This window comes from Myripristis murdjan, chromosome 22 (genome assembly GCF_902150065.1).
Source record: "Myripristis murdjan chromosome 22, fMyrMur1.1, whole genome shotgun sequence".
Classification (NCBI taxonomy): domain Eukaryota; kingdom Metazoa; phylum Chordata; class Actinopteri; order Holocentriformes; family Holocentridae; genus Myripristis; species Myripristis murdjan.
Genome location: NC_044001.1, coordinates 7600010 through 7623892, shown reverse-complemented (window position 1 = coordinate 7623892; position 23883 = coordinate 7600010). Strand labels below are relative to the sequence as shown.

General features: G+C 44.1%; 2 protein-coding genes across 3 annotated transcripts in view; one reads left to right on the top strand and one right to left on the bottom strand.

The window, feature by feature from the left end:
* Nucleotides 1-644: 644 nt before the first annotated feature.
* On the bottom strand, nt 645-7973 carry ccdc177 (coiled-coil domain containing 177). The gene is made up of 3 exons (XM_030044924.1): nt 7389-7973; nt 3134-6623; nt 645-1274 (listed from the first exon to the last, which is right to left on the bottom strand). The coding sequence occupies exon 2, from the start codon at nt 6609-6611 to the stop codon at nt 4053-4055; it is 2559 nt and encodes an 852-aa protein (XP_029900784.1). The 5' UTR covers nt 6612-6623; nt 7389-7973; the 3' UTR covers nt 645-1274; nt 3134-4052.
* Nucleotides 7974-15987: 8014 nt separating this feature from the next.
* Nucleotides 15988-23883, top strand: part of smoc1 (SPARC related modular calcium binding 1) — a 68698-nt gene continuing 60802 nt past the window's right edge. For both annotated transcript variants that reach the window (XM_030045179.1, XM_030045178.1), the window contains exon 1: nt 15988-16421. In XM_030045179.1, the coding sequence (XP_029901039.1) occupies nt 16317-16421 (105 nt within the window). In that variant the 5' untranslated portion in view covers nt 15988-16316. The remainder of the gene's footprint in view (nt 16422-23883) is intronic.

The following is a 23883-nucleotide window of genomic DNA, read 5'->3' as shown; positions in this document are numbered from 1 at the left end:
CCTCATGCTTCACCTCAAGTCACGTGACACCTAAAGATTTGCTCCCCATCCCACAACACATCTCCGGCTGCACTCAAAATCTATGCAAAATCCCAAAGGGCTCAATAGTAGACACTGAATAACACCACTATACAATCTATTAAAGGTGACAGCGTGGGGTTTATGGCCCTTCTTCTGACCGAGGGCCCCAATCGGAGAAAGTTTGTCATGGGATTCACTCCTGAAAACCTTTTGCCTTTTTCTGACATAAGTTAGCAAAAATGTAATTTAGCAAGATTAGATTTCTAGAGGGCTTATAACAATGGGATGAGGAAACCTAGACAGGAATTACAGAACACTGAAGTGTTCTGTAATTCCTCCTTCATCAGAAAGTCCTGAAGTCCAGACCCACCTCTTGAGAAATCAGTGTGAAATCACGTAACACTGTGAAATCAAGTATTAATAATTAATGATACATAGATAATGTGTAAAGTACTACTATTAGCCTCCCCCCCATGCATGACTATAGCACGTTACCTACAGTTTCTAATGTCTGAGAAATTTTTGTCACTTTTTGAACATTACTACAGTAGATTGGTGCCAACAATTTCTAGTTCAGGAAATAACACATACAATGCAAATCGATCTTGAAAAATGTTTGTATTTATTATTCTGGGATTGATTGTATGCACAGATTGTGTCCTTTTCTTAACAGAGGTGTATTTTGGGGAGGGGTTCATGAAAACAATGAAATCACAGACATGTCTCCGATATCACCCTTCACCCGTTCATCACTGCTACATCTTAAAGTCTGTCCTCGACAATCTAAGTCAATGTAATTCACGGAAGCAAGCATTTTATGATCATGTACAAATGATGAGTTAACTTAACGTGAGAAATGAGGCGGAGAAGAAGCCCATGTGTTCAGGGTAAGGGGTTAAAGAACATAATATTTGAGTTGTATGGACTGAACGACATGCCTTGATGTTAATAAAGCTGTGTTTGAACCTTGCACATGTTACAGCTGTCATTTCTGCAGGTCAAAGGCTATCGCTTCCTCTCTGGGTGAATTCCCAAGCTTTGCAGTCTCAAACCCCCGGGCGGATGGCCTTGTCGCTGATTAAGACAAATCGAAAAATAGTATTTCCATCACACAGCGGCGTGTTTCATCGACTTGTCCGGCTCCTTCACATACAGTTTAGCTGCAGCTACAGAAAAGGGCTGAGCGTGGGAAGAAGAGCTGTGTACGGCAGGATAGCAGGTTACGTCACCATGTCCTCGTTAATCAGCGGGACCTGCAGCGGAGAAAAGAAAAGATGAGGGCGGTGACTGTGGGCGCAAAACAATGGGGCACAGAATACAGTGGTAATATAGTAATATTTCATTTCTTTTAACATATTGCAAACCCCACAGCCACCCATCCCACCCAACTGAGCGCCCACACCAAGAGGAGCATAGAGAGAAAAATAATAATTATAATGAGAAATTGTGGGACCAATAGTTTTAGAAAATGGACAGCTCTTGCTCTCAGTTCTGATGGCAAAAAGACCCCATAAACCTGTGATTTCATTGCTGGTTATTTAAATATTAATGTGGAAATCACCCTTTATAATGGTGCTTGTGTGTTGCCTTTTATTTAGTAATCGATCAGAAATTGTTTAGTCTGAAACTTAATTGCTTGGTGGAAGGATGATGATGATTATTATTTCATTGTTACTGATTAAAAACAGAAGATTAAGCCAACATGTGCGTTCTCCCCTTTGTAATAAAATGAACAGTGGGTTACTCTGGCTTTATCAAAGCAATAAAACACTTGAAGCTGTGCCGTACACTGAGGCACACTCTCTTATGGATTATTACTCAGTCAATTCATTCAATTCAAAATGTAAAATGAAACCACAATTCACACAGTAGAAAAACCGCTTTCATTCTGAATAGGCTATAGACTGGATATAAGAACATTGTTATGGCAAAAGATGATTTTAGGATTTTTTTTTTTTTTTTAATAATGATAATCAACCTCCTGTATTGACTGGCTGCCAGTCATTTGACCCCGGCTCCGACACACAGACACAACAGATTCCTGACACGTCATGGAGATTTAATCCTTTAAAAGCGTCTAAACAGGGGAAAACCACAATCTGTGCCACAGAAGTTTAATATCAGATTTTCTATGTAAATGTAAACAAATGGCCGCAGTCGCCCTGTTTGTTACCGCCGATCTACTGCAGTTTTCTATTGTCATTTTTGTGGATTTCAGCTGCACTTTGAAAATATATTCTGGGTTATTCTGGGTGAGCTAATGCATCTTTTCAGCCACCATTGTTAAGTACACACAAATCTGCCATCTCATACCTCTAACCTTACATCACCTCCCTTATGATTATCTGGTGGGAACAGCGTGGCTCAACTCAATGCCATAAGCTCGTGCTGGTCTAATGCTGCATTTCAAATTCATTTGGGCTTTTATCTCAGGCGCTGGGAGTGTAAGCAGGTATCAGATGTGTGACAGTCTGAAATGCTGGTTCCAGTTTAATTGCTGAGCTGAATAAGTTGGCACAGATGGCCAGTGGGGTCCAGCAGCTGAATCTGAAGGCCAAGGCCTTAAGGGATTTCTTTCTGAATGAGTGAAGTGGAGGAATGCACAGTGAGCAGCACTGCAGTTATTTTCCTGCCCTACATAGATGTCAATATAGCAACCTGATGGAGCGTTTTCCCAATAACGCCCTCGACGAAGCTGCCAGAATGTGCTGGCCTCCTCTGCCAGAGAGCCTCCCCACAGGCAGCCCCTTCACATTCCCACGCACTCCGCTCAGTCATTCACCTCCCGCTGCTGTGGCCCGATTGCTATCACTATGGCAACAGCTACATCTGAGGGCAAAACCCCATGCGTATCGCCCTTTCTCTTTTTATAATCTGAGAGATTGTAGGATTAGCGCAGGCAGAGGCCTTTAGAGCTTGCTGCTGGCTAACATGTCAGCACATCTGTATGTGCGTGTCGCTCTGCACTGTTCAGGTCAAGGTTGGCATGGCTGGCTGTTGCTGTGTTTTAATTAAAAAACACTGAGAGGCAACAGCACGAAACACAACAAAAAAAGGTATTGCATAACCTATTGTTTAACTCTGAGCAGCACAATGAATACTAAGTGCATACCTGTCGACCTTGGCACAGTCACAAGCCGACTGTTTGTCCCTGCAGGTCTCAGGAGCAGATCGACTGTGTGTGTGGGGGGGGCAGGTGGCTGTCTCTCGGAGCACTTCACTGTTTACTGTTACATGACATGAGGAGGAGAGACAGGAGTCCAGGAGGATCTGGGAGGGAGGCTGAGGGGGAGGAAGAGCACCTCTGCTGCAGAAACCTGTGTCCTCCAGTGCTTCATCAGCACCGGGCTCATGCAAAAGAGCCCTCCTGTACTGCACTGTCAGCGGTTAGGTAAAGACAGTTTCCAGCCCCGGGCTTTATCTGTATGGGCTCAGTGTTTCTATCTGTATCACAGTGTGTACAAAAGGATCCCTCATTTGCTTAGGGGGTCTAGAACCATTTTTTCCTGCTTTTTCTCTTTTCTTAATTTTCCCTTTAAGGAGCGCTCCCTTAAAAGCCCCTGCAGTTGTCATGGAGTTGTGCTTCCTGGTAAACAATGACTCTTTTCATTCCAGCACAGCTTTCAGTCCAGTAGCTGAGATAGCCAGAGCAGAGGGCACAGAGAAAGAGAGGAGGGGTTGTGTTGCTGCACAAGGCAGTTCTCTTTATACTCTTGTCTTATATCAAGTCTATGGCCCACACAGGCAAACCATTTACACCAGTTAATGTAGTTTGTACTTCCATTACATCCACACTACAAAATTATGTCTTCATTTGGTTTCCTTTGATGGAATTTCCATGTAAAAATGAATGATTTAAAAAGTGAATCAAAGCAATTGATGGGTAAAGTTATATCAGGAAAAATATAACACAAAAATTGCAATGGTTCTTTATGGGAACTTGGGTAAAGCTGTTGAGTAATGAAGGCCATAATGAAGGCAGGAGCCAAGCACATGACCAGAAGTAAGGACTCCTCAGCAAAGACACAGGTTCACTTCTCATCCAGGCTGGCTTTGAGCTGGGCTTCCAGGGCCATCTTATCAAAAGTACGCATGTTGGTCTCCTCCCGCACCCTGTCCCGCACGTGGAAGGAGGCCCGGGCCACCGAGCGGGCGCTTTCCAGCACGGCGCGCTTCTCCTTGAAGATCTGCTCGCTCTTCTCCAGCTTCCTCTCGATGGACTGGAGAAGTTCCAAGCGCCTCTGCTTCTCCTCCTCCTCCACGCGCTGCCTGTTGAGCTTCTGCAGCTTCTCCTTCTCCTGGCGGGTCTGGATGGCCCGCTGGGCTTTCTCCTTGGCCCTCTCCTCCGCCACCAGCGCTGCCTGCTGGGCCCGTTTCTCTGCCTCCTTCACACGTGCCTCCAGCTGCTGCTGCTGCTGGCGCTCACGCTTCTCTGCTGCTTTGCGAGCTTTCTGGATTTGCTTCTCCTCACGCTTGGCTTTCTCTTTCAGCTCCTGCCCCCGACGCTCGACTATCTGTTCATAATTCTCAAGGGAGCGAACGAGTTTCTGCTCTGCTGTCTTCCTAGCCTCCTCTCTCTCCTCCTCCTCTCGGCGGGAGATTTCCTGTATTAGGGCAGCGTGTCGCCTTTGCTCGGCTTTGTTCAATCCCCGTCGCTCCTCCTGGGCTTGGTGCTCTTTTTCCTGCCTCTTTAGCTCAGCCATGGTGAGCTTCTCTTTCAGCAGCAGCCTCTCCTGCTCCAGGACAGCCGCTCTGTCGTCCTCCAAAGCTTTCAGGTTCTGCTCCTGCAAGGCTTTCCTCTGCCTCTCCTCCTGGGCTGCCTGCTGCAGCTTTTGCAGACGGTGACGCTCCTGCTGCTCTGCCAGCTCCCTCCACCGCTCCTCATTCTCTGCGGCCTGTCTCAGTTTGGCGGCTGCGGACTCCCGTTCCTGCTGGCTGAGCCTACGCTGGCGTGTTGACACCTGCGACTGCCACACCCGCTGGCACTGCAGCACCGCACGCTGCTTCTCCCGGTCCTCCTGCTCCCGTCGTAGCTCGTCCATGCGCCGCTCGCTGTCCCACTGAAGGTGAGCCACGTAACGGGTCTGACTCATGATGTCTTCTTCCTGGTATCTGGCGAGCATCAACGCCGCGATCTTGCGGTCTCGCTCGGGAACAGCCTTCAGCCCTCGGCGCTTTACCTCCTTGACTATGCGCTCCACCTTTTGTGTGGTCTGAGGAGAGTGGCTTAGGTCACCCAGACTGAGGCTGCGGCCCATTAGGGAGTTGAAAGTTGCCAGGGTGCGAGCGCGGGGGCTTGAGACTTTCGCCCAGTAATCACGGGCGCCGTCCCAGCTGTAGGAGGAGGAGGCGCCGGACTCTGACGAGGTGCATGTTGTAGTAGTTGTGGTGTTGGAGGTGGAAGAGCAGACTGTATCCATCCTCCGCTGTAAGGACTCCAGCGAATGGCTTTTTCCTCGCACCTTCGAATGAAATCCCAGGTGTCCATTGTGCTGAGAGAACGGTCCTCTTGTTACGCCATTTACAGGCGTTGCAGGGCTCTGGACTGCAGACTTTGACACTGAGGACGTTAATGTAGAATTGGCTCTTGGGAAGGACGGGGGTTTTGGCGTTGATCTGGGGAAGGTGTTTGATGATTTACCACCAGAGGACTTCCTGACTACTGATGGAGGGCCGGACAAAACCGCTCGTGTGGCTTTAACTTGTTCAGAGGAGGAGGACAGTGCCTTTTTAGCAGAGTAAACACCTTTGGAGGACGACACAGAGCTCACTGAACCAGTGTTTGAAGACTGGGGGGAGCCGGTGTGGACAGACTTAGGGGAGGTGCTAAGACTGGAGGGGGAGGCTTTAGATAAAAGAGTTGTACCTGTTTTAGAGGTCGCACCTAACGCTGTGGCTCTAGAGGATGCTCCGAAATCAGGGGCTGAGCTAGAGGTCACGGGCCCAGATTTAGAAGGCTGACTGGAGCCAGAAGTGACTTTGTGCTGCTGCTCCACTGAGGAGGATGACGTGCTGCTGTTGCCATTGACTGCAGCCTGCAAGATCCGTCTTTTTTCCTCCCTGACGATCCTCTCCCTCTCCTCTCTGCACTGGCGGAGTTTAGCATGCCTGTCCCTCTCGTAGACTTCAAACAGCCCTGTTGCAACGCGCATGGATCGGCCAGGAGCCTCCCGGGCGAACTCAGCCAGTGGGCGGGGCAGGAGCTCCACGGGCTTGACCCCGCATCGGGCACACGCCTCCAGAGAGCGGGGGCTGGTCAGCACGTAGCGGCTGCCCTCTGCGGCTGGTGAGTCGAAGTTGTAAAGGTCCAGGTGCAGCTTGGGTGATGGCTCTCGCTCAGCCTGAGTCTGGGGTTGCTGAGGTGCGATCTCCTGAGAGGTGGCTTCTGGCCCTGCCGAGCTTGCACTGTGGCAGGGGCTTGGCCCAGAGCTACCTGTGGGCGGGGTCTCAAAACCGCCGTCCCCATCGTCCTCTGTCACCACGCCATCACCCTCCTCTGGCAGCCGAGGGGCTTCGGTGGCCACAGTTGGTGTTTCAAGTTGTGGGCCTTTGCACTTGTTTTGATCCTCAACCTCCGAGGGGTCGACCATAGTTGGCTTATACTGCAGGTAGAGAGTGGGAGGAGACAGAGGGATTGATGAAGGGGGGCGTATGGTATATGAGGAGAAGTGGATAAATTAGTAAGAGAAGGTTCAATCGGAGGATTACAGCATTCTGTCCAGAGCTTAAGAGAGATGCAGCCTGCGGGGGAGGGGGGTCATAACGCAGGTTGAGAAATGCATGCATGCATGCACACATATTCATGCACCCAATGATTTTGCACCAGATGAGACATTTTTCCCTTCAGGGAAATTACATAACACATGAAAAACAACACGTTCCTTTAATAGAAAATCTATTTTTGGAAGAGTTACTAGGTTGAAAGAATTTGATTACTCATACAATATTTTTCACTCTATATCACAATCAACCCACAAATAGGTAACTTAGAAATCAGACCAAGTCCTCTATAATAGAAATGATCAAACAGCTGCTGATAGAAGCTTGATTAAATTTGCTTGAATAAGACAGAACTATCTGGTAAACAAGCATTTCACAAGTCTATTATCTACTCCTGCTCACTATGAAGGGCACTACTCCTCACAAACAGTGAAGGCCTACACTCTTTTATTGAATCAAGTAGGCCGAGAATATTTGCTCCTCCTGCTAAAAAAAATGTACGATTCCAAGCCAAATTAAAAAACAAAAACGATTCCGTCAGACATATAACATTTGACATGGTGTAACAGAAGGACATTTAAGCTGGCATTTCATCCCAGGCATTGGCTGCACTTCATGCAGTGGCGCACCACGCAAAATAAACTGACCTGCCAGTTTGCAAAACGTTTTCTGAACCGACGCTTTGTTCCACTTTAATCCGCCTACTGTCCCTTGTTTCCTGCATAATATCAGGTTTCAGGGAAAAGGCTCTGGCCGTCGACCCAGCGATGGACCGTCACATCGTTGCAGCCTCAAGCGACGCGACAGACACAGACGGAGCCTTTCTCGGTGTGTGCCAGTCTGCCGAGAGCCGACGCCAAAGCAGTGCCGTCCTCTGATCAGTAAACGTACAAAATCGTCCTCAGAGGAAACCACCAGTGCACTTCTCACAATAAAATAAAACAGGCGGACTGCTTCCCCCTGTCCGGTTTCCTCTGATCCTCCCTCAGTAATGTGCATCCAGTAAACATCAGCGGTCCCCACCTGCTATTCAGCATCCCTCCATCTCAGGCCTCCTTAGCTCCGCCTGCTTGTGGCAAATATGCTAAAAATACTGTCTGCTCACTGCAATTAGCCTACCATTTGCCCAGTGAAGTTAACCTGCTCTCAGCTTTTAACAGCATATAATAGTGGTGAATATATAAGCCTAAAGCCAAGTTCCTCCCACAGGCTTATTTATAGCATGGCCATTGTTCTGTGGATGGATGCAAAAGCCTGTTCAAAGCCCAGTGATGGTTTCCAGTGCCATTTACTTCCTTTTAAATCACTGTGCAAGCTAGATAATAGTCTTTCAATTATATTAATGATCTACAGTGCCTCAATGAGTAGCCTCCACACACACAAAAAAAAAAATCATAAAATAAGCTGACGTGATTTCACAGCAGTGCAAGGAGACTCTTGGCTGCTATCAAATAAAAAATTATGAGTATCCAGCATTTCTATAAATAGATTTTTAAAAAACCTGTGCTGGCTGGCCCGAGCATAAAAACTCACTTCACCGTGCATAATAGCTGCCATCTGCCGTCCCGCCCACGTCTGAAATGGCCCTAGACTGTAATTATTCATTTCGGCCACTAGAATGCGCTGTAATGTTGTAGATTTATGTTTTGGTTTTCTCAGCCCCCTCATGGGGAATCAGCCAATCAGCATCATGAGCGTCCGCGAGGCCCACAATACACTCAGTAGAGCCACAATAGAGTCTATATGGAGCCTGATGTATGCATTTTAATAGTGGATTGCGGACTAGATTACCTGTGTGGGTTGTAAGAGAGCAACTTAAACCACATTAATCACTTCAACCCTTAATTCTGTCCCAACAAAGGTCCCCTTTTATAACTTAAACATTAGAAACACTAAAAAAAAAAAAAAGAACCTGCTGATGAGATGGGCAGGGTACAAGTGCTTAAACGTACACAGCAATGGATAGGAGTGCAAAAATCAACTCTGTGCAGATTTGTTCGGAATTTACACCCATGAGAGTTTTTTTTTTTTTTTTTTTTTTTTTTTTTTTTTTTAACATATCTGAGATAGCTGAACCCTCAGCTCTGAGCCACTTCAGCTGTATGGGAGGACAAACAGCTTGTCACCTCTGAAAAATCATTATACTGCACAGGTACGGTAGCTTGGACAAAGAAGCCAAAAGTTTTCTGTTTGGAGCTTGCATGTTTTTTCTTCCTACATGTCAAAGGCTTGAAAGTCAGCTGGATGGGGGATCCTAAACTACCTATATACATGTGCATGTACTGTATGTGATTGTCTATTTGCGCTGCTCTGTGAGTGTGTGACCTTCTATAGGCTGGCAATGACACCGAGTGAATGAGTGAAAATCAAACAGGACATTTGCCTTCAAATAATATTCCACTTTACTTGGACTTTATTCATGCAGGCAAGTTGCCGTTTGCCCTGCCTCTCATCCACCTGGAGGTTGAGAGGTCAGGATCAGACCCCGAGCAGCAACCCTGGAGCTCTGGTGCTGGTATGTATTCATTGTCTTGCTCTTGGGCACTTCAGCAGATATCAGTGACTTGAGCTGAAATCACTTCTCTGCCCAGCCTTCAAAATGTATTTGCACCATTTAAGAGCATTGCATTTTTTTTATTTTTTTTTATTTTTTGGTATTTCAAGAGACAATCTTCTCTTACTGTCACAACTGCTCCTACCATTGCACTACTATTCTCTATTCTACCACTAGAACTACTTTTACCATTACAGATTAGGGCTAGTTGATATAGCAATATTTTATCAGCATCATGATAAGAGATTTGAATATTGTCTGGGAATTTGGATACTATAATATCATGATAGTGCAAAAGTGTCGTCTTTTCCTGGTTTTCAAAGGCTGCATTATAGGAACAGGATGCAATTTTCTGAAGTTTTTAGACTATTCTAGCTTTTCTACAATTTGCCTCTACCTGCTTGGTCATTATATCCACATTATTGCAGACATTATTAGTGACTGCGTACAAAAATATTGTCACAATATCATTATCAAGGTGCTTTGTCAGAGATATTCTTTGATTTTGGCCAGATCACCTTACCCTATTTCAAATTTAACAGATCTAACAATAGTACTAGTAGCAGCAGCAGCAGTATATTTTGTTATATGCGTTATATTTCTTTCACCACCCACCAACACCACTACTAACTGAACAGAAGGAAGGGAGTCACTGAACATCACATTATGAAGAGAGGCTGGTGTGGTTCGGGCGGAGGATTAGGTAACTCCTGGTAGAAGTCGCGGTGATGATGACCCACTAAACTCTTGACCCGGTGTGGGGAACAGTGCGAGTTTAATTGGCCCCGCCCGCGACTCGTATCAGAGGGACAGTGGGTAACAAGTGACAACAGGGAACGTGCTGGCTGGCTTGTTAAACGGGGGTATGGGGTCTGGGAAGGGAGGTGACGGGGGTGAGGGGCATGGGGTGGTTGCTGCACAGTTCACTGGTGCAGGGGTATGGGGTCCACAGATTTTTTTTCTGTTGTTATTGGTAGAGCATGCTCCCTACCAAAACTGGACTGGGGGTTCATCGAGAGGTGAGCTGCTCTGCGCGGTGACGGTGGTGAGGGCCGAGAAAGTTCTCTCCTCTGTCTGGTTTGCACTGGGAGCCGGTCTAGAGACACTCACACACTTACTCTGCTTATAAAATCAAAATCAGAACCCTTTATTGGCCGAGTAGAATATGTGCTAAAATTTGTTGGTTTGGCATTGATGCTTAATCCAACACCTTACAGGAAAAATGTATTTGTATTTTCTTTAAAACAGGAGTCAAATGGCATCAATGACTGAACCAAATGTCTCTCTCCTGATGGAGAGTCCACAACAATACCCCACATTACACTAAGGCACATTAAGTCAGAAAGTTTGACAGGAAAACAGGGTTCACAGCTGCTAAATACAATCTAAATGTAACATGTGAATAACAGATGATAAGAAATGCTGAGCAGAATTTTCCCCTTGTGTTACAGTTTGGTGTAAATGAAGCACAGCGGTGGAGTACCAGTACAAACTTGTGTTTTCCGCCGTTTAGTTTCACATAAATTTCTGCAAATCTGTCTAAACCTTGATAGAAATATGTATCTGTGCATAGAACTTGGACTACAAATTGTGAATGAATGGATTCTGAAATTACTTAACAGGGCAAATTTCTCCAAGTCAAGTCAAGTGAGTCTGAATACTTTAGCAAATGCATAGTGTACAGAGGACAATAGGACTCAAATGAATGGGAGCATTTAGGATCACTTGTTTAGTCATATGACTATATGAACTTTATTTGAAGAGAATAGTCTTAGATTAGCATTTGCTGCATATTAACCCAATCCCTTTAGATAAGAGCCTTAGCTAAATATAAAGACAAAGAATAATAACAAGCTTTAATCAGTGATGGAGGTTGGTCAGTAAATATATAATATAATAAGTTGCAGCGTATGGAGAAAGAAGTTGGTATCCTAATGTAAAAGCACAAGGTAATTATGTGCATTGCATCTCCAGAAGCAGAAATATTTTTCATGCAGGATCACTGACCAGACTCAAAAAGTATTGTTCAGTGTGGCCTGGTAGCACAAATCTGCTCTCCTGCTTTGGAAAATCTTTTAAGGGACCGGGAGATCTCCCAGCAGATGATTGATAAAGAAGTTTTAAGTTAGAATAACAAAGTAAAGCCAGGATCACCGGATCAATGTGCAGTCCACTCTACTTAAGAAGGCCTATTTTTATACAGAAGCAAAAAAACGGATACAGCCAAGAGATTACACGCAGAGGGAAAGTCGGGGAACTCAAGCAGAAACTATTTTTTGGCTACATGAATCTGACAGTCAACAGCCTCAGTTGAGATGAATTCACCCGTTTCATTTCCCTTGAAGAGATGGATCTGATTTTCAGGTCCCTGTGTGCGCTGAACTTTGACAAATAGTGATAAAGATATGGCAAACTCTTTTACAGACTTGGAAATAAAGAGGTTAGAGTTGGTCCCATACATCTCCCATCCGCTCCCGAGGGCTTCTGACTTTCCACATTATTATATTTTACTGCTATTGTTGTGAATCCTGCCAAGAGGACACTGCAGGGGTGCTTGCTCACACTGGAACATTTTTAGTGGGTATGTAATGCTCTTCAAGGTGGGTATTTTTAAATTGTGATGATGAAAAAATACTGTTTCCTGTTGTTTTCTCATGCTGTAAAGGCTTTTTCTTCCCGCCAAGGATAAAATTCTTTTGCCATGAAAATGGAGAAATTAAATTATATTGAAAATTGGCACAGTATTCACCTGGCTGTTGACCGTTTCAGCATAAAAGTATTCCTTCTGCTGTCAGCCTTCAAAAGCTGATATTGGTCACATTTATTAAAATATTTAGATGCACAGTACAAACACTGAAATGTCTTGTGTGTGTTTTGATGTTGAACACTCTCCTCTCCTGCTCTGTGAGTTTATTCTGCACAGTCGCTGCCCTGCTGGAACTTAGGACCATGTAACTGGCAGGCTCGCCGGCCCTGTGAAGACTGGGACCTTTAGTTGCCCCCAGTTCACATTTCCAGCCTTGGTTTGCCAACAGAAAGGGACACGTTTTCTGGACAGTTTCAACAACTCCCCCTTCTGACCCTTTGCTTTCTTCAACCCCCCTCTGTCCTCTGTGGGACGGTACAGGGGTCCCATGCGGCTGTGGAATAGTCCCCCTCCTTGCTGCAAGGGGAAAAGGTCTCGGAGACAGAGCTGTTAATTCAATCAGGAGAGCGGTATGCTCAATTAGGCATCCATAAGGGCCCAGGATGGGTCCGGGGCCCTGTAGAGGGCAGGCAGCCCAGCCCCCAGGAGGTATTAATTGTGGATGACAGTGTGTAAACAGTGGGGTGAATAGACAGCGCAGGTGCGGGACACCCCAGTCCAGACTCAATAGCCCTTTTCACACCCGCGGCTCTCTCTTGCCACTTTCTCTTTCATGCTGTCTCTCACTATGTAGAAATCCCTCACATCTCTGATTAATGTAATGGATAATTCGGCTTTGTAGGGTTATTTATTTGATGCTTTGTGTGTTTGTGTGTGTGTTTCCATCCCTAGGCATGCTTCTACATCAGATTCCCTGTGTGTATGTTTCTGTGTTTCTGTGTGTGTGTGTGAAGAGGGTAATAAGAGGCCAGGTTGCTGCTGTCCAGAGCTCTTGGCCAGCCAAGGGCTATGCAGCTCCTCGTTTTCAGGAGCTAGTGAAAATTGCGGCCAGTACATGTAAAATATGTGGAATTTATGAAATGAAATCCAGATGACACTTTAAAAGGAGAGGCCTTTCTATCTGACCTCCGATTTTTCCGTTCAGCAACCCCCTCTGTCTGTCTTCCATTCGGTTCTGTAATTGCATTCAGTCGTGTTTGACAATATTAACTTTTCAAGACCTATCATGCCAACAGTCGAGTAGGACTCCATTTACCTGGATTCCTCCTGTCTGTACAGTATGGGAGGCACTGAGTTATATTATGGGCTGGCAGAAATGATATATAGACTTTAACAGTGCATGAAGATCACATGATAAATGTACAAAAATGCATTTGGTCATGAACACGGTATATAGTAATGTAAGTGTACGTCTTATCAAGTCATTTAGACTCATATCCAATTTTTTTTTTTTTTTTTTTTTTTACGTACAGCAAGTGTAATAAATCTGCCAGTGGGATGAGACAATCCCACTTGTTTCCAATGAAGCTTCACTTCACAGGAATTTTTCTAGAACAAGTATAAATATGTTGAAATAAAGTGGAATAAAGCAGATCAGCCCACTAGGATCAAGAAAATGACACTTGATTCAAGAAAATTCTGGAAACTTCTGGATTATCTCAGCCAACTGGCAGATTTTTTCGCTTATTTCAAGAAAAACTTAAGACTAAATATGAGAGTTCATGTCTTTTTTGTCAACGTAGTTTAAAGGAATCTTACTCAGTATTATACAATAACTCACCTGTGCAGTAATAATGTGCTAATTAAAAGTTGCTCCTCCATTAATTACAGCGCTGGAACTGCCCACGTCATTCAGCATACCAGGTTTGAACTCTTGTCTGTGTGTATGCTTGTTCATGTGTGTGTGTGTATAAATAGTACTTTCTGAACATCTGACATGATTGAACATCTGTGCTAAATCCTCCCCCCTCGGTGTCAGGACTCTGGGTGGCCGCTGGCCGGCTCGCTCTGTTTCTGTGTCTACAGACACCTGCTAATTTTCTGCCGTATGTAGTTGGTGTAAGCCGGCAGGGGACGGCAATTGAGGGATCTTTGGAAGAGCCGCCGCAGTAATTGGGAAGTACATTTCCTTTCAACATGCTCATTCATTCTTTTTTGTTCTTGTCGGGGTTTCCTTTCATGCTCGGCCAAATGACAACAGAATTAAAGTGTCGAGCCATGCTTTCCCTACAACAGTTTTACACCCCAGAAAACTTTGTCTTCTTTGTTAGGGGTGGAGGGTTGAGGCGAGAGTGAAGGGAGGGACACAGAAAAAGGGAAGAGCAGATATAAAACTGATCTCGTTAACATTCCGGGAGACACTCTTGTTCCCCCCATTGTACACTCCCGCCCCTTTACTTCAACTTCACCTCCCACGGCATTTCTTCACTCCGGCCGGGACATGAGTGGACCGGCTGGCACAGAGCAGAGATAGGGGTGAGAGGGCGGAGGAGTGGGTGCTCTAGCTTGAAGCCTCGGAGTGCGAAACAGCGCTAGGACAAGGCGCATCCCACCTCTCGCGGCTCTGATAGTGATATGTGTGGATGCTCCGCTGTGAGATCCACGTTCTCTACGGTGGTCCAATAAACAAGAGCTCAGATAACTGCAGTGCCTCAACTTTGCTAAGTCCTCCTTTTTTTTTTTTTTTTGCTCCCTTTATGCACAACCACCCCTCCCTTTCCTCAGTCTCTCCCGCTCTGCCTGACCCTCTCCACGAATTCTCTCCACCCTTACTAAGAAAAATCCCCCTTTGTTGAAGCCGCCCGGTGCACGCAGAAATCATTAATGCTGACCCTAATTGTGCCAATTCCAGCAGCTCAATAGCTCTAATTACAAGGCTCTTCACTGAGGCACTCAAAAAGCCGCTGAACTGTCATAGCCAACAATTAAAAAATATCTATAGGGACAAAGACTGAGAGTGGGATGGGAGGGAGGGGTGGTGTAGTCACCCTTTCCACCAAAGGCTGACCGGATGGCCCTTTTCAGCTCTTAAAAGCCCAGTTTCTGTGGATTGAGGGGTTGCTGAACTGGAGCTGGACACCTGCACCCAGCACTCTGCCTCCCTCGCTCTCCCTCTTTGCGGCTCTTCAGTCTCTCCTCCTTCTTTTTAACTCCCTCTCAATGGGCCACACAATTTATCTGAAAGGGAAAAGATGGTGAGACAGAAAGAGAGCAAAGCGAGAGAGGCGATGTAGGAGCCAGAGGTTGAGAGAGGAAAAAGTGGCTCAAAGGACGTCCACAATAGACAGTTTTGTGGATTCTTACAGGCTGCTTTTATGTTACTTGTGCTGTGTTTATTGCACAATCCCCCCCCCCTCCAAAAAGAAAGAAAGAAAAAAAAAAGCCCGATGAAACAGGGCACTAAAAGTCCCTGTGCAAGTGAAGACCGTGTGCAGGATTATTCATTTTCAGCATTTGCAAAAACTTTTGGTGAACACCAGTAGCATACAATGAGAAAGATTAGGCAAACAAAATAAATTAGAAGCATCACATATGGGATGAAGCAGTACAGACAGCAGCTTATGTCTTACGAGCCACACACACACAAACACAGCTACAATCACAACCTAAGCTACTGATGTGATGTGATGTGACAGTTATTGACTTTACTCAATAGTTTTTTTTCCCATTGTAACCCAAGTATACAGGATAAATGCCACTGCTGCAGAATACAGGGATATTACAGAGCATTATAAATTTCTGAATGGGGACGAGAACCTAAAATGTGACCCCACAGTTCCGCTGACATTTTTGATAACACAACCAGCCCCTGATTCTCTCGCTCTTGTGATCACACCTGTGGCTGGTAATCTCACCACAGCAGCTTTTTCTCCCTACTAGTGAGTGAAGTTAATCTTGGACCATTTAGTGAAGGGGGGGCGTTCCCTCCGCTTGCTCTTCACTGCCATTGGCCCGTGTGGGTGTCAATCACCGCCGCTGTGCCCACCCTTGCTTTTAAATGAAGTTGCAATGGATACACGGCGGTACTCAACCTGTAGAAGCCGCAATGAACAGCTGACCCTCCCGCAGTGGATAAATCTGTCACTATGGTCACCAAGTCATGACTTCTCCTTCCCCTGATGGCACTATGTGAATAGTTACTGAAGAAAAAGACAAAGGAGAAACAATCAAAGGAAAATAGTGTGGAAGGATCTTTTTTTCCTTTTCTTTTTTCTTTTTTTTATTTCTTGGAAAGTTATTTTTTCCTCCGTTATTTGGACCCTTTGATCATCAGTCCGACAGACACACAGAGAGACAGACAGACAGACACACAGACAGAAAAAGCCCCGAGCCTCCACCTGCCGCCTCCTCCTCTGAGCTCCAACACGGTCAATTATGTTATTGCCAAGTTTTGTTCTTTTTACCTTTTCTCACTTTTTGCTGCTTCTGTTTCTCTGCCATCTGCCTCAAGCCTCCGCACAGAAACCGACCGGTCCACGGGTGAGTCTACCTGGATGTGCGTCCGCAGTCCTCACACTCTTCATCCCGCAGCTTTAATCCTCACATGAATCCTTTACAATGTGTGCAAATGAACATTGTCTCCGTGAGGGGAAGCGTTCGTGAAAACGTGCAGCGCGTAGCCGTAAATTCCGCAGAGATGACGCTGGTGACGCCGAATATTTCACCTTTTAAAAAATCCAAACTCTTCAGAAAAAAACTTGTTGAACTTTTATTTGGATGACCAAAGTTGTTTGTGTAGTGATTTCACTGAGCCGACCTTGTTCAAAAAGCTTTGGGAGGTAAAGAAATACCTTTACACAGTTTACAGTAGGCTCAATGAGAAAAGTTGAGCTGTAATTCTCATAAATGATAAATAAGAACTTTACGAGAAGCTTTACATGAGTTTATATTGGATCCAGACCAGGTGTAGAGCTAAGAAGTACAACTTACTTCAAGGCATGACTTTGGTTTTATAAAATATTGTAGTATAATATGCAATACATACATTATTACTCATGTATTATACAGTTTCCACACAGTGAGATCAGTGGGATATCAATTTTAAGCACTTCTCAATGACTTTCAAGTGAAATTTGTAAAATTGAAGGACTCACAATTGTCTTGTTTTGGGGCGAGACACAGCGCCTGTCAAAATTCGACACCACAGAGGCTCCATCTTTTACTTATAGGCTTGTTGAAATCATTCATTTTCAAAACTTTAAAGGCATCCCTTTACTTTTTTCCCAGTTTCACAAACATGTCCACAAACTTTCAAGGGTTTTCAAGGTGCAAGGAAAGCCCATATAGCGTTTACTATGAGGGAAATGCAGCAGGCATGAAGGTTCGGTTGGAAAAGTGTCTCCAAGCTGAAGTACCGCTGGAGTTTCTAATCAATCAGTTGCCGCACTCTTGCAGATAAAGGCATTTTGTGATTTCTTTGTGATTTTGTCGCTTGTTTCCAAAGTCTTCAGTTAATCTCGTCCTCAAATAAAGATTTATTAGAGTCACTTCCAGTCAGATTAGTTTCATCCTGATCTCTACAGGTGGGTTGGTGGGGGACAAACCCACTTAAATACAACTGATGTACTTCTTGGTTTGGCAAATAGAGCTTATGATAATATAATGTCATAGTATACATTACATGTAATCATGACAGAGTGGCTGTTACATGAAAGTGGAATATTTTCAAGGAAATGAATGCTATTCTGTTCAATTTCCTGTGATCAGAGAGCGCAGCTCCCAGTTTACCCTCCTTTTTCTTTACCGCAGCATACCACAGCTACTTTTCTGGGACAGATCTTTGTCACTGTCACGTATCTCCATCTCTTTTTCACTGCCTCCCCTCTCACACACACTGCTTTACTTGTTCCCCCCTCTTGTTCAAGCTTTTTGTAAATAGCCATGGCAGTGCCCGGGCGGGGAGGAAAAGAAGTGATGCGGACCGGAGGGGAACGGCGTTGTTTCGATTCACAGATGTAGTATAACATTTGTGGTCAGATGGGGGGGAAGATGAGTCAGGGGGAGCTGAATATGTAGCTCTCTCTCTCACATACTGAAACTATTTCACAATGTCTTTGAACCCCCTCTCCTCCTATGATACAGCAGTCAAGACTGTTTGGAAAGAATCACAGGAACATTTTGCACAATCACAAGTTTTTTATTACTTTATAAAAGTATTTTATATCAGGCAAATACTCAAAAGATGCCAGTGGAGGGGGTGTACAGTCCCGATATATGGTTTCATGTAAGGACTTTTGGCTCTTGAAGACAGCTTGTTGTGCTTTCTGCGTTTTATTCAGAAGTCAGATGGGAGGCTTGCCACAGAGGATAACACAACAAGTGCTAGGAAAGTTTAGAAAATGACAGGAAAGTGTTTGGAGGTCAAATTTATTTTATTTTCTGAGCTTGACAAGTTATTCATCTGAGCTGTCCCTCTGTGGCAAACTTGACCAACCTAATGATGTGTCTGCTTTACAAATGGCAGCTGTCATGTGAAAACCCCGCAGCTCCGGTCCTTTTTCATCTCAGTGTTTACAGTTGAAGGATTTGATGCTACTTTATGGATTGAGAAAATGTCATCATACTTGGTCTTACGAAAATCTTTCCAAACCCATTTTATCCTCTGAAATGTCTCGGTGGTCAGGCTGAAAACAAGGCAGTTTTTCTTAGCTGCTGAAAAGCTGACATGTTGGAGATTCGAGGTTTTGTCTGAAGAGCAACTAAATGCTCGGATTGTTTTCCAGATACTTGGTCCAGTAAGGGAGCCGCGGTGTCTCTCACCTCGATCCCCATCACATAAACCTCTCCCTGCCTCCACTTCATTATTCTCTTGGCATGGCTCTGGCACCGAGGAGGAATAACATGGTCACACTTGGTCTGCTGCACACCCCCACGCGCACCACTGTAGATACTTTTAACATTGCTCACAGCTGCCGTAATCCCAGAATTCACACCCCCACTTTCCACACTGATACAAGGGGTAAAAGAAAGGCCTGAGCTAACTTCACTGCATAGCACCGGTCCTCTCTCATTCCCCTGGAGACTCCATCATGCAGTACGTGCACAAGTCCAGTATTTCTCAGAAATTCAACCCTTGGACTATCAACTTGGGGATGAGCAAAGCTAGACGATGCAGAAAAATTAATCCTTTCACCTTTTGATTATAGCTGTCCATGCTGCCAAACATAAAAAAAATTACCAAATCATGCTTCATTCTTGTTTCAGTAAGAGGCGGCTGGGAATGTGTTTGTGATGTTATTTTTAAAAAATGCACTTTGTTCATCCTTAAGTGGGAGGAAAACACTTAAAAACACCTAAAATAGGGATGTATGATGATACTTATGGGCAGTGATCCCAAATTTTCCTGTGATAGTAATGCAAAACTCTCAAATCATAACCTGCTGAAAGAAAGTATTTGCCACTAAATTGGATTTCTATGTTTGATTCGAAGGCAAATTTAGTAAGAAAACATGTCGATATTGAACAGCAATGATGCCTATAGATTGTATAGATCCTTTTGAAAGTTTTTGAAAGCCGTTTGTGTGGCTCCTTACATACAGTCATGCTTTCCTTAAGGGGTAAAATCTGAGAAAGTTTCACATTTACTGGCATTTCCAAATGGATGTAATGGGATTAAATCCACCATACTGCATTTTGGTGGTTTGCAGGGTTCTTAGTGCCAGGTATTATTTGTCTAACAAGGCAAATTCTCATTTCCTCTAACATTTTCACTAAAAAATCTGCTTCCAGGGGAGATGATCCCAAAAAAAAGAGCTAACAAGGGGGAGGGATGCCATCATCCACCCTTAACCATCTAACCTTAATCCCGCCGGATCAACCTATTAGTGCCGGGGATGGGCTGGGATGAGCGGTTGACCGCATACTTTTGTGACAGCATCAGTGAAGACTCATAAACTCATTGAAAAACAAACATAAACAGCGAGGCCTGAGCGGCGTGGCAGCCAAGAGTGCATACCTCCAGCTTGGGAAAGCAGAGCCCTGGTTCAAAAGCAGGAAAGCCTTTTTATTGGTGTGAGGTAGATTACAGACACAGTGCAGGTGTGAGTGGTCTGCGTCTCCATGTGTACGTGTGTATGGCTGCAGGTGCATGTGTGTATGCATGAGTGTTGTATAGGGAGGCAGTGAGTCAGTGTAATTGAAAGGGACCAAGAACCGGGCCTGTTTGTGAAAGCAAGAATAGTTTTAGAATAAAAGGAGTTTGGATATTTGAATACAAAAAAAAACAAAACAAAAAAAAAACCTCCCAGCCTGAAACACTATAGCACTTTTAAAAATAGCCGTTGGCGGCGTACCTTGCATTTCTTGGTCCGTTTTGGTGTTTGGCGGTGTGCTTTTCCTTATTCCCATGGATAGCCGGCCAAACGTAGATGATGTGATGTCTCGGGGAGATATTTCCAGTGCGGCTCCACTGGAGGTTGATGGCAGAAAATAGCAGGTTTTGGTGTCAGTCCCTCAGGATCAAAGAGCGACTGCTTCTCTCTAGACTCACCATTTTGCACCAACATTCAACAGTCAAACAGGGAGAAATCCATCCTGGAAGAGGCATAGATGCCAATTTCTCCACTCACAGCAGTCTCAACAGACCAGAATACAAGACATGTTGTGTTTTGAGTAAGAAGTGAGGCTCTTTGTGTTTTTTTTCCAACCTTGCTCCACTGTCACTCCACTCTTAAAGAAGGTGAAATTTCCTTTAAATGTTTGCCTGTTGGATGCAGGATGTAGTTCTACATTAACTGGAGTTTAGGGATGTCCTAATCATCATTCAGCATTTAGTATCTGCCGATAAAGAGTCACACAATGAATGCACTTAAGTAATTAAAACCAACCCAGTATAGGCAGGTTAAACTTGAACAACTGCTTGTGCGTTTTCCCTAAAATTTGCTTTTAAGTAGCTTCAAAGTTAGTTTTTTTTTCATATAGTATGATAATATCACATAATCTATGTTTGTTGGTTGCAGTGCTTCACTGAAGCCACACCATGCTTATACTGAGTGAAATATTCAAACCTAAGATGTGATTGTTTTATGGCTGCAGCATTACACCCAATAGAAAATATATAGATGTCTTGTGCATCATTTTATACACATTTTCCTGTTATTCAGCAGCTCATGTTTGGTGGAAAGCTTGTGATCACCACTAGAATTTAAATGAAAAAAGTTATGGCTGCACAACTACAGGTGTAATGACAAACCCACCCACAGTAGCCTACGTCGTGGCTCTTTCCTTTATTGGTCTTTACTGAACACTATTAAGTAACTTATTTTTTAAAAAAAAAAGGGTATTCATACATGAACTTTTGTTGTGTTGTACTTTGTCGTGTGCTGTTCTTATCGCCTCTAGAAAGACTTGCATTGCAAACGTTGCATTGAGCTGTTGAGCTGCTTTCAAGCTGCCAAGGAAAAATAATTTCACGAGGCCAATATTTCACCAGCGTGCTTGCCTCCTTAATCATGTCATTTACTGCGACAAGTTGTGAAAATGACGATTGATGGCACGAAATTGCACTACAGTTGACTTAGATTAGTAAATTGGGCATAAGTGGGAAATTATTTTGATCAGCATTTGATCAGGCATTTTATAGCTAATTATGGTCTCTTAAAAATGTCTGGATTGGCCCCAGTACTGATCTTTGATATTGGCCTGTGACATCGCTTGTTATAATGTGTATTATAATGTGTTATAATGTGGGTTATAATGGTGTATTACATTAGGCAATAGGAGATTTGGTACATAAACACACTCTATTTGGTTGACATCTTTATCCAAAACACTTTACATTAGTACAGCATTATCCTGAACATGAGTGACCCCAGAGGAAATCAAACGTCCCACTTTGGCAGAGTCGTTGCCATGCTGCGCTCATCCAACCAGACAGCACCAGAAAATAAAACACCGATGAAGAAATGCAAATGCAACCGGACTTTTTTAAGGAATCCAAACCATTCGCACTATGTGCCAGGAATGTGTTTGTCCAGTAGCTGCTGGTCTCACTGGGACAGCTGCTCAAATGAAAGCGCTCCAGAACATTTCAGATGTAGTGAAGTCATGACAAGCAAAGTCCAGACAGATTAATTTATGAGGACATTAATCAACAGGTTTGTCACGAGGGGCTTAATAAAGACTTCAGCATGCACATCCAGATAAATGTAAGAAAAATAAGAGATAATGAAACAGGTGTTGACAAGTAAAAGGAAAAGATACAAAACTTCATATCTTGTAATGGGTCAGAACTTGTGAATTTGTGTGTCTAGACTAAGTTGTGCACTTATTTAAAGGATGATATTAGCCATTTTCTGCCTTATAGCACAATATATGATAGACAGTGACAGGCAATTAGGTAAACAGAGAGACAGAGCAGAGTGAGAGGGATGATGTGAGAAGTTATACTTGAACGCGGTACGTCCCTTAATCCGCTGAAGACGAGATGTTAACCAAAATCACGCAGATGTGCACTGCAGATTTCTCCGTTTAGTCTTTATGGGGGAAAAACATTCTTGGCAAAGCGATAAGGTCATAGTTTGGCATCACTGCTTCTGTGAAAAGAAGTCATGAAATGCAAACCTTTTAGATTAACTTTGTCCTGCCTTGTTTTCCAGCAGCAGTTTCTGATTATGTATTTAAAGGAAAAATCCCCCCGGAGTACAGTAACACTGATAAAAACAAAAACAAAAAAACAGCTATTAGTGCACCGAGTGTACTTTGCATTTCTGGGCCAATTTTGTTGTTCAGGGGTGTTTTGTTCTTATAAGTGTCATCACATTGAGGCATTTTCACTGCAGCTAAAAGTGAATGTATAGGGTAGGAAAAACATCTCAGCAATCAAAAACAGAAATAGCAAAAAAAAATCTCCATCCTAACAAATAATTTTGCCTCATATTCAGTCTTAAAATCCTATTTTTTTTTTTAAACAAGGAAAAAGAAATCTGCCAGTGGGATTGGATAACCCCATTTGTTTCCAATGCTAATCAATTTGTTTGCAGAATTTTCTTGATTTGTGTCATTTTCTTGATTGTGGTGGGGTGACTGGCCTTATTCTGCCTTGTTTCAACATATTTATTCTCGTTCCCAGAAAAATTCCTGACACAAATGAAACTGCATTGGACACGAGTGGGGTTATCTCATCCCACTGGCATCTCACTGACTTTTATCACATGTTTTAAGGAAAACAAAATTTTTTATACTTGATGAAGAACTCAACTTAAAATGGAGATTTTATTTATTTATTTATTTATTTATTTTTTGCAAAGCAGGAGGAAATCCATTGTAGAGGAGGTGGAGGAACCGAGCCCTCCTCTGCTCCTGTAGCTCCTGTAATTCCTCACACCTGTATGCATAACCCGCAGCTTGATGCAACAAGTTCATGCTCTAGGAGTTGTCGAAGTGCATTCTGGGAAATGTAGGAAATCAGTGATTGAAGGCGAAGTCGATGAGGCAGGTGGGGGGAAAGCAGAGGCACCAAAAAATTGCAACGTGTCATCGCACAGCAACTTCTGGATCTGATGGTATTTGAATTTTTCTTTAACCCAGCTCTTAAATGAATCTACACACACACACACACACACACACACACACACACACACACACACACACACATATGTATATACACACACACTCTGGTGCCAAACACACAAACACACAGGTTCACAAGCCAAGAACTTACACCGACAGGCGGTGAGGCACAAGTTATTCCTCACAGGACACTGAGAGACGGCTTTAAGGGTGACTCCGCCAGCAACCAATCAAATTGCTTGCATATGTCGATTCCCTCTGATGACCGCATCATCAGCAAACACATTTCATGCTCCGTTTCAGATCTTTCTAATCAGCGTAATGAAACACAGTCAAAGTCCAGCGGTGTGTTCTGAGGCCAGCGAGTTGCATGAACGGATCATCGCTTCTCTATTCACCCTCACTTTTGCCCTCACAGATCTCCCTGATAGTT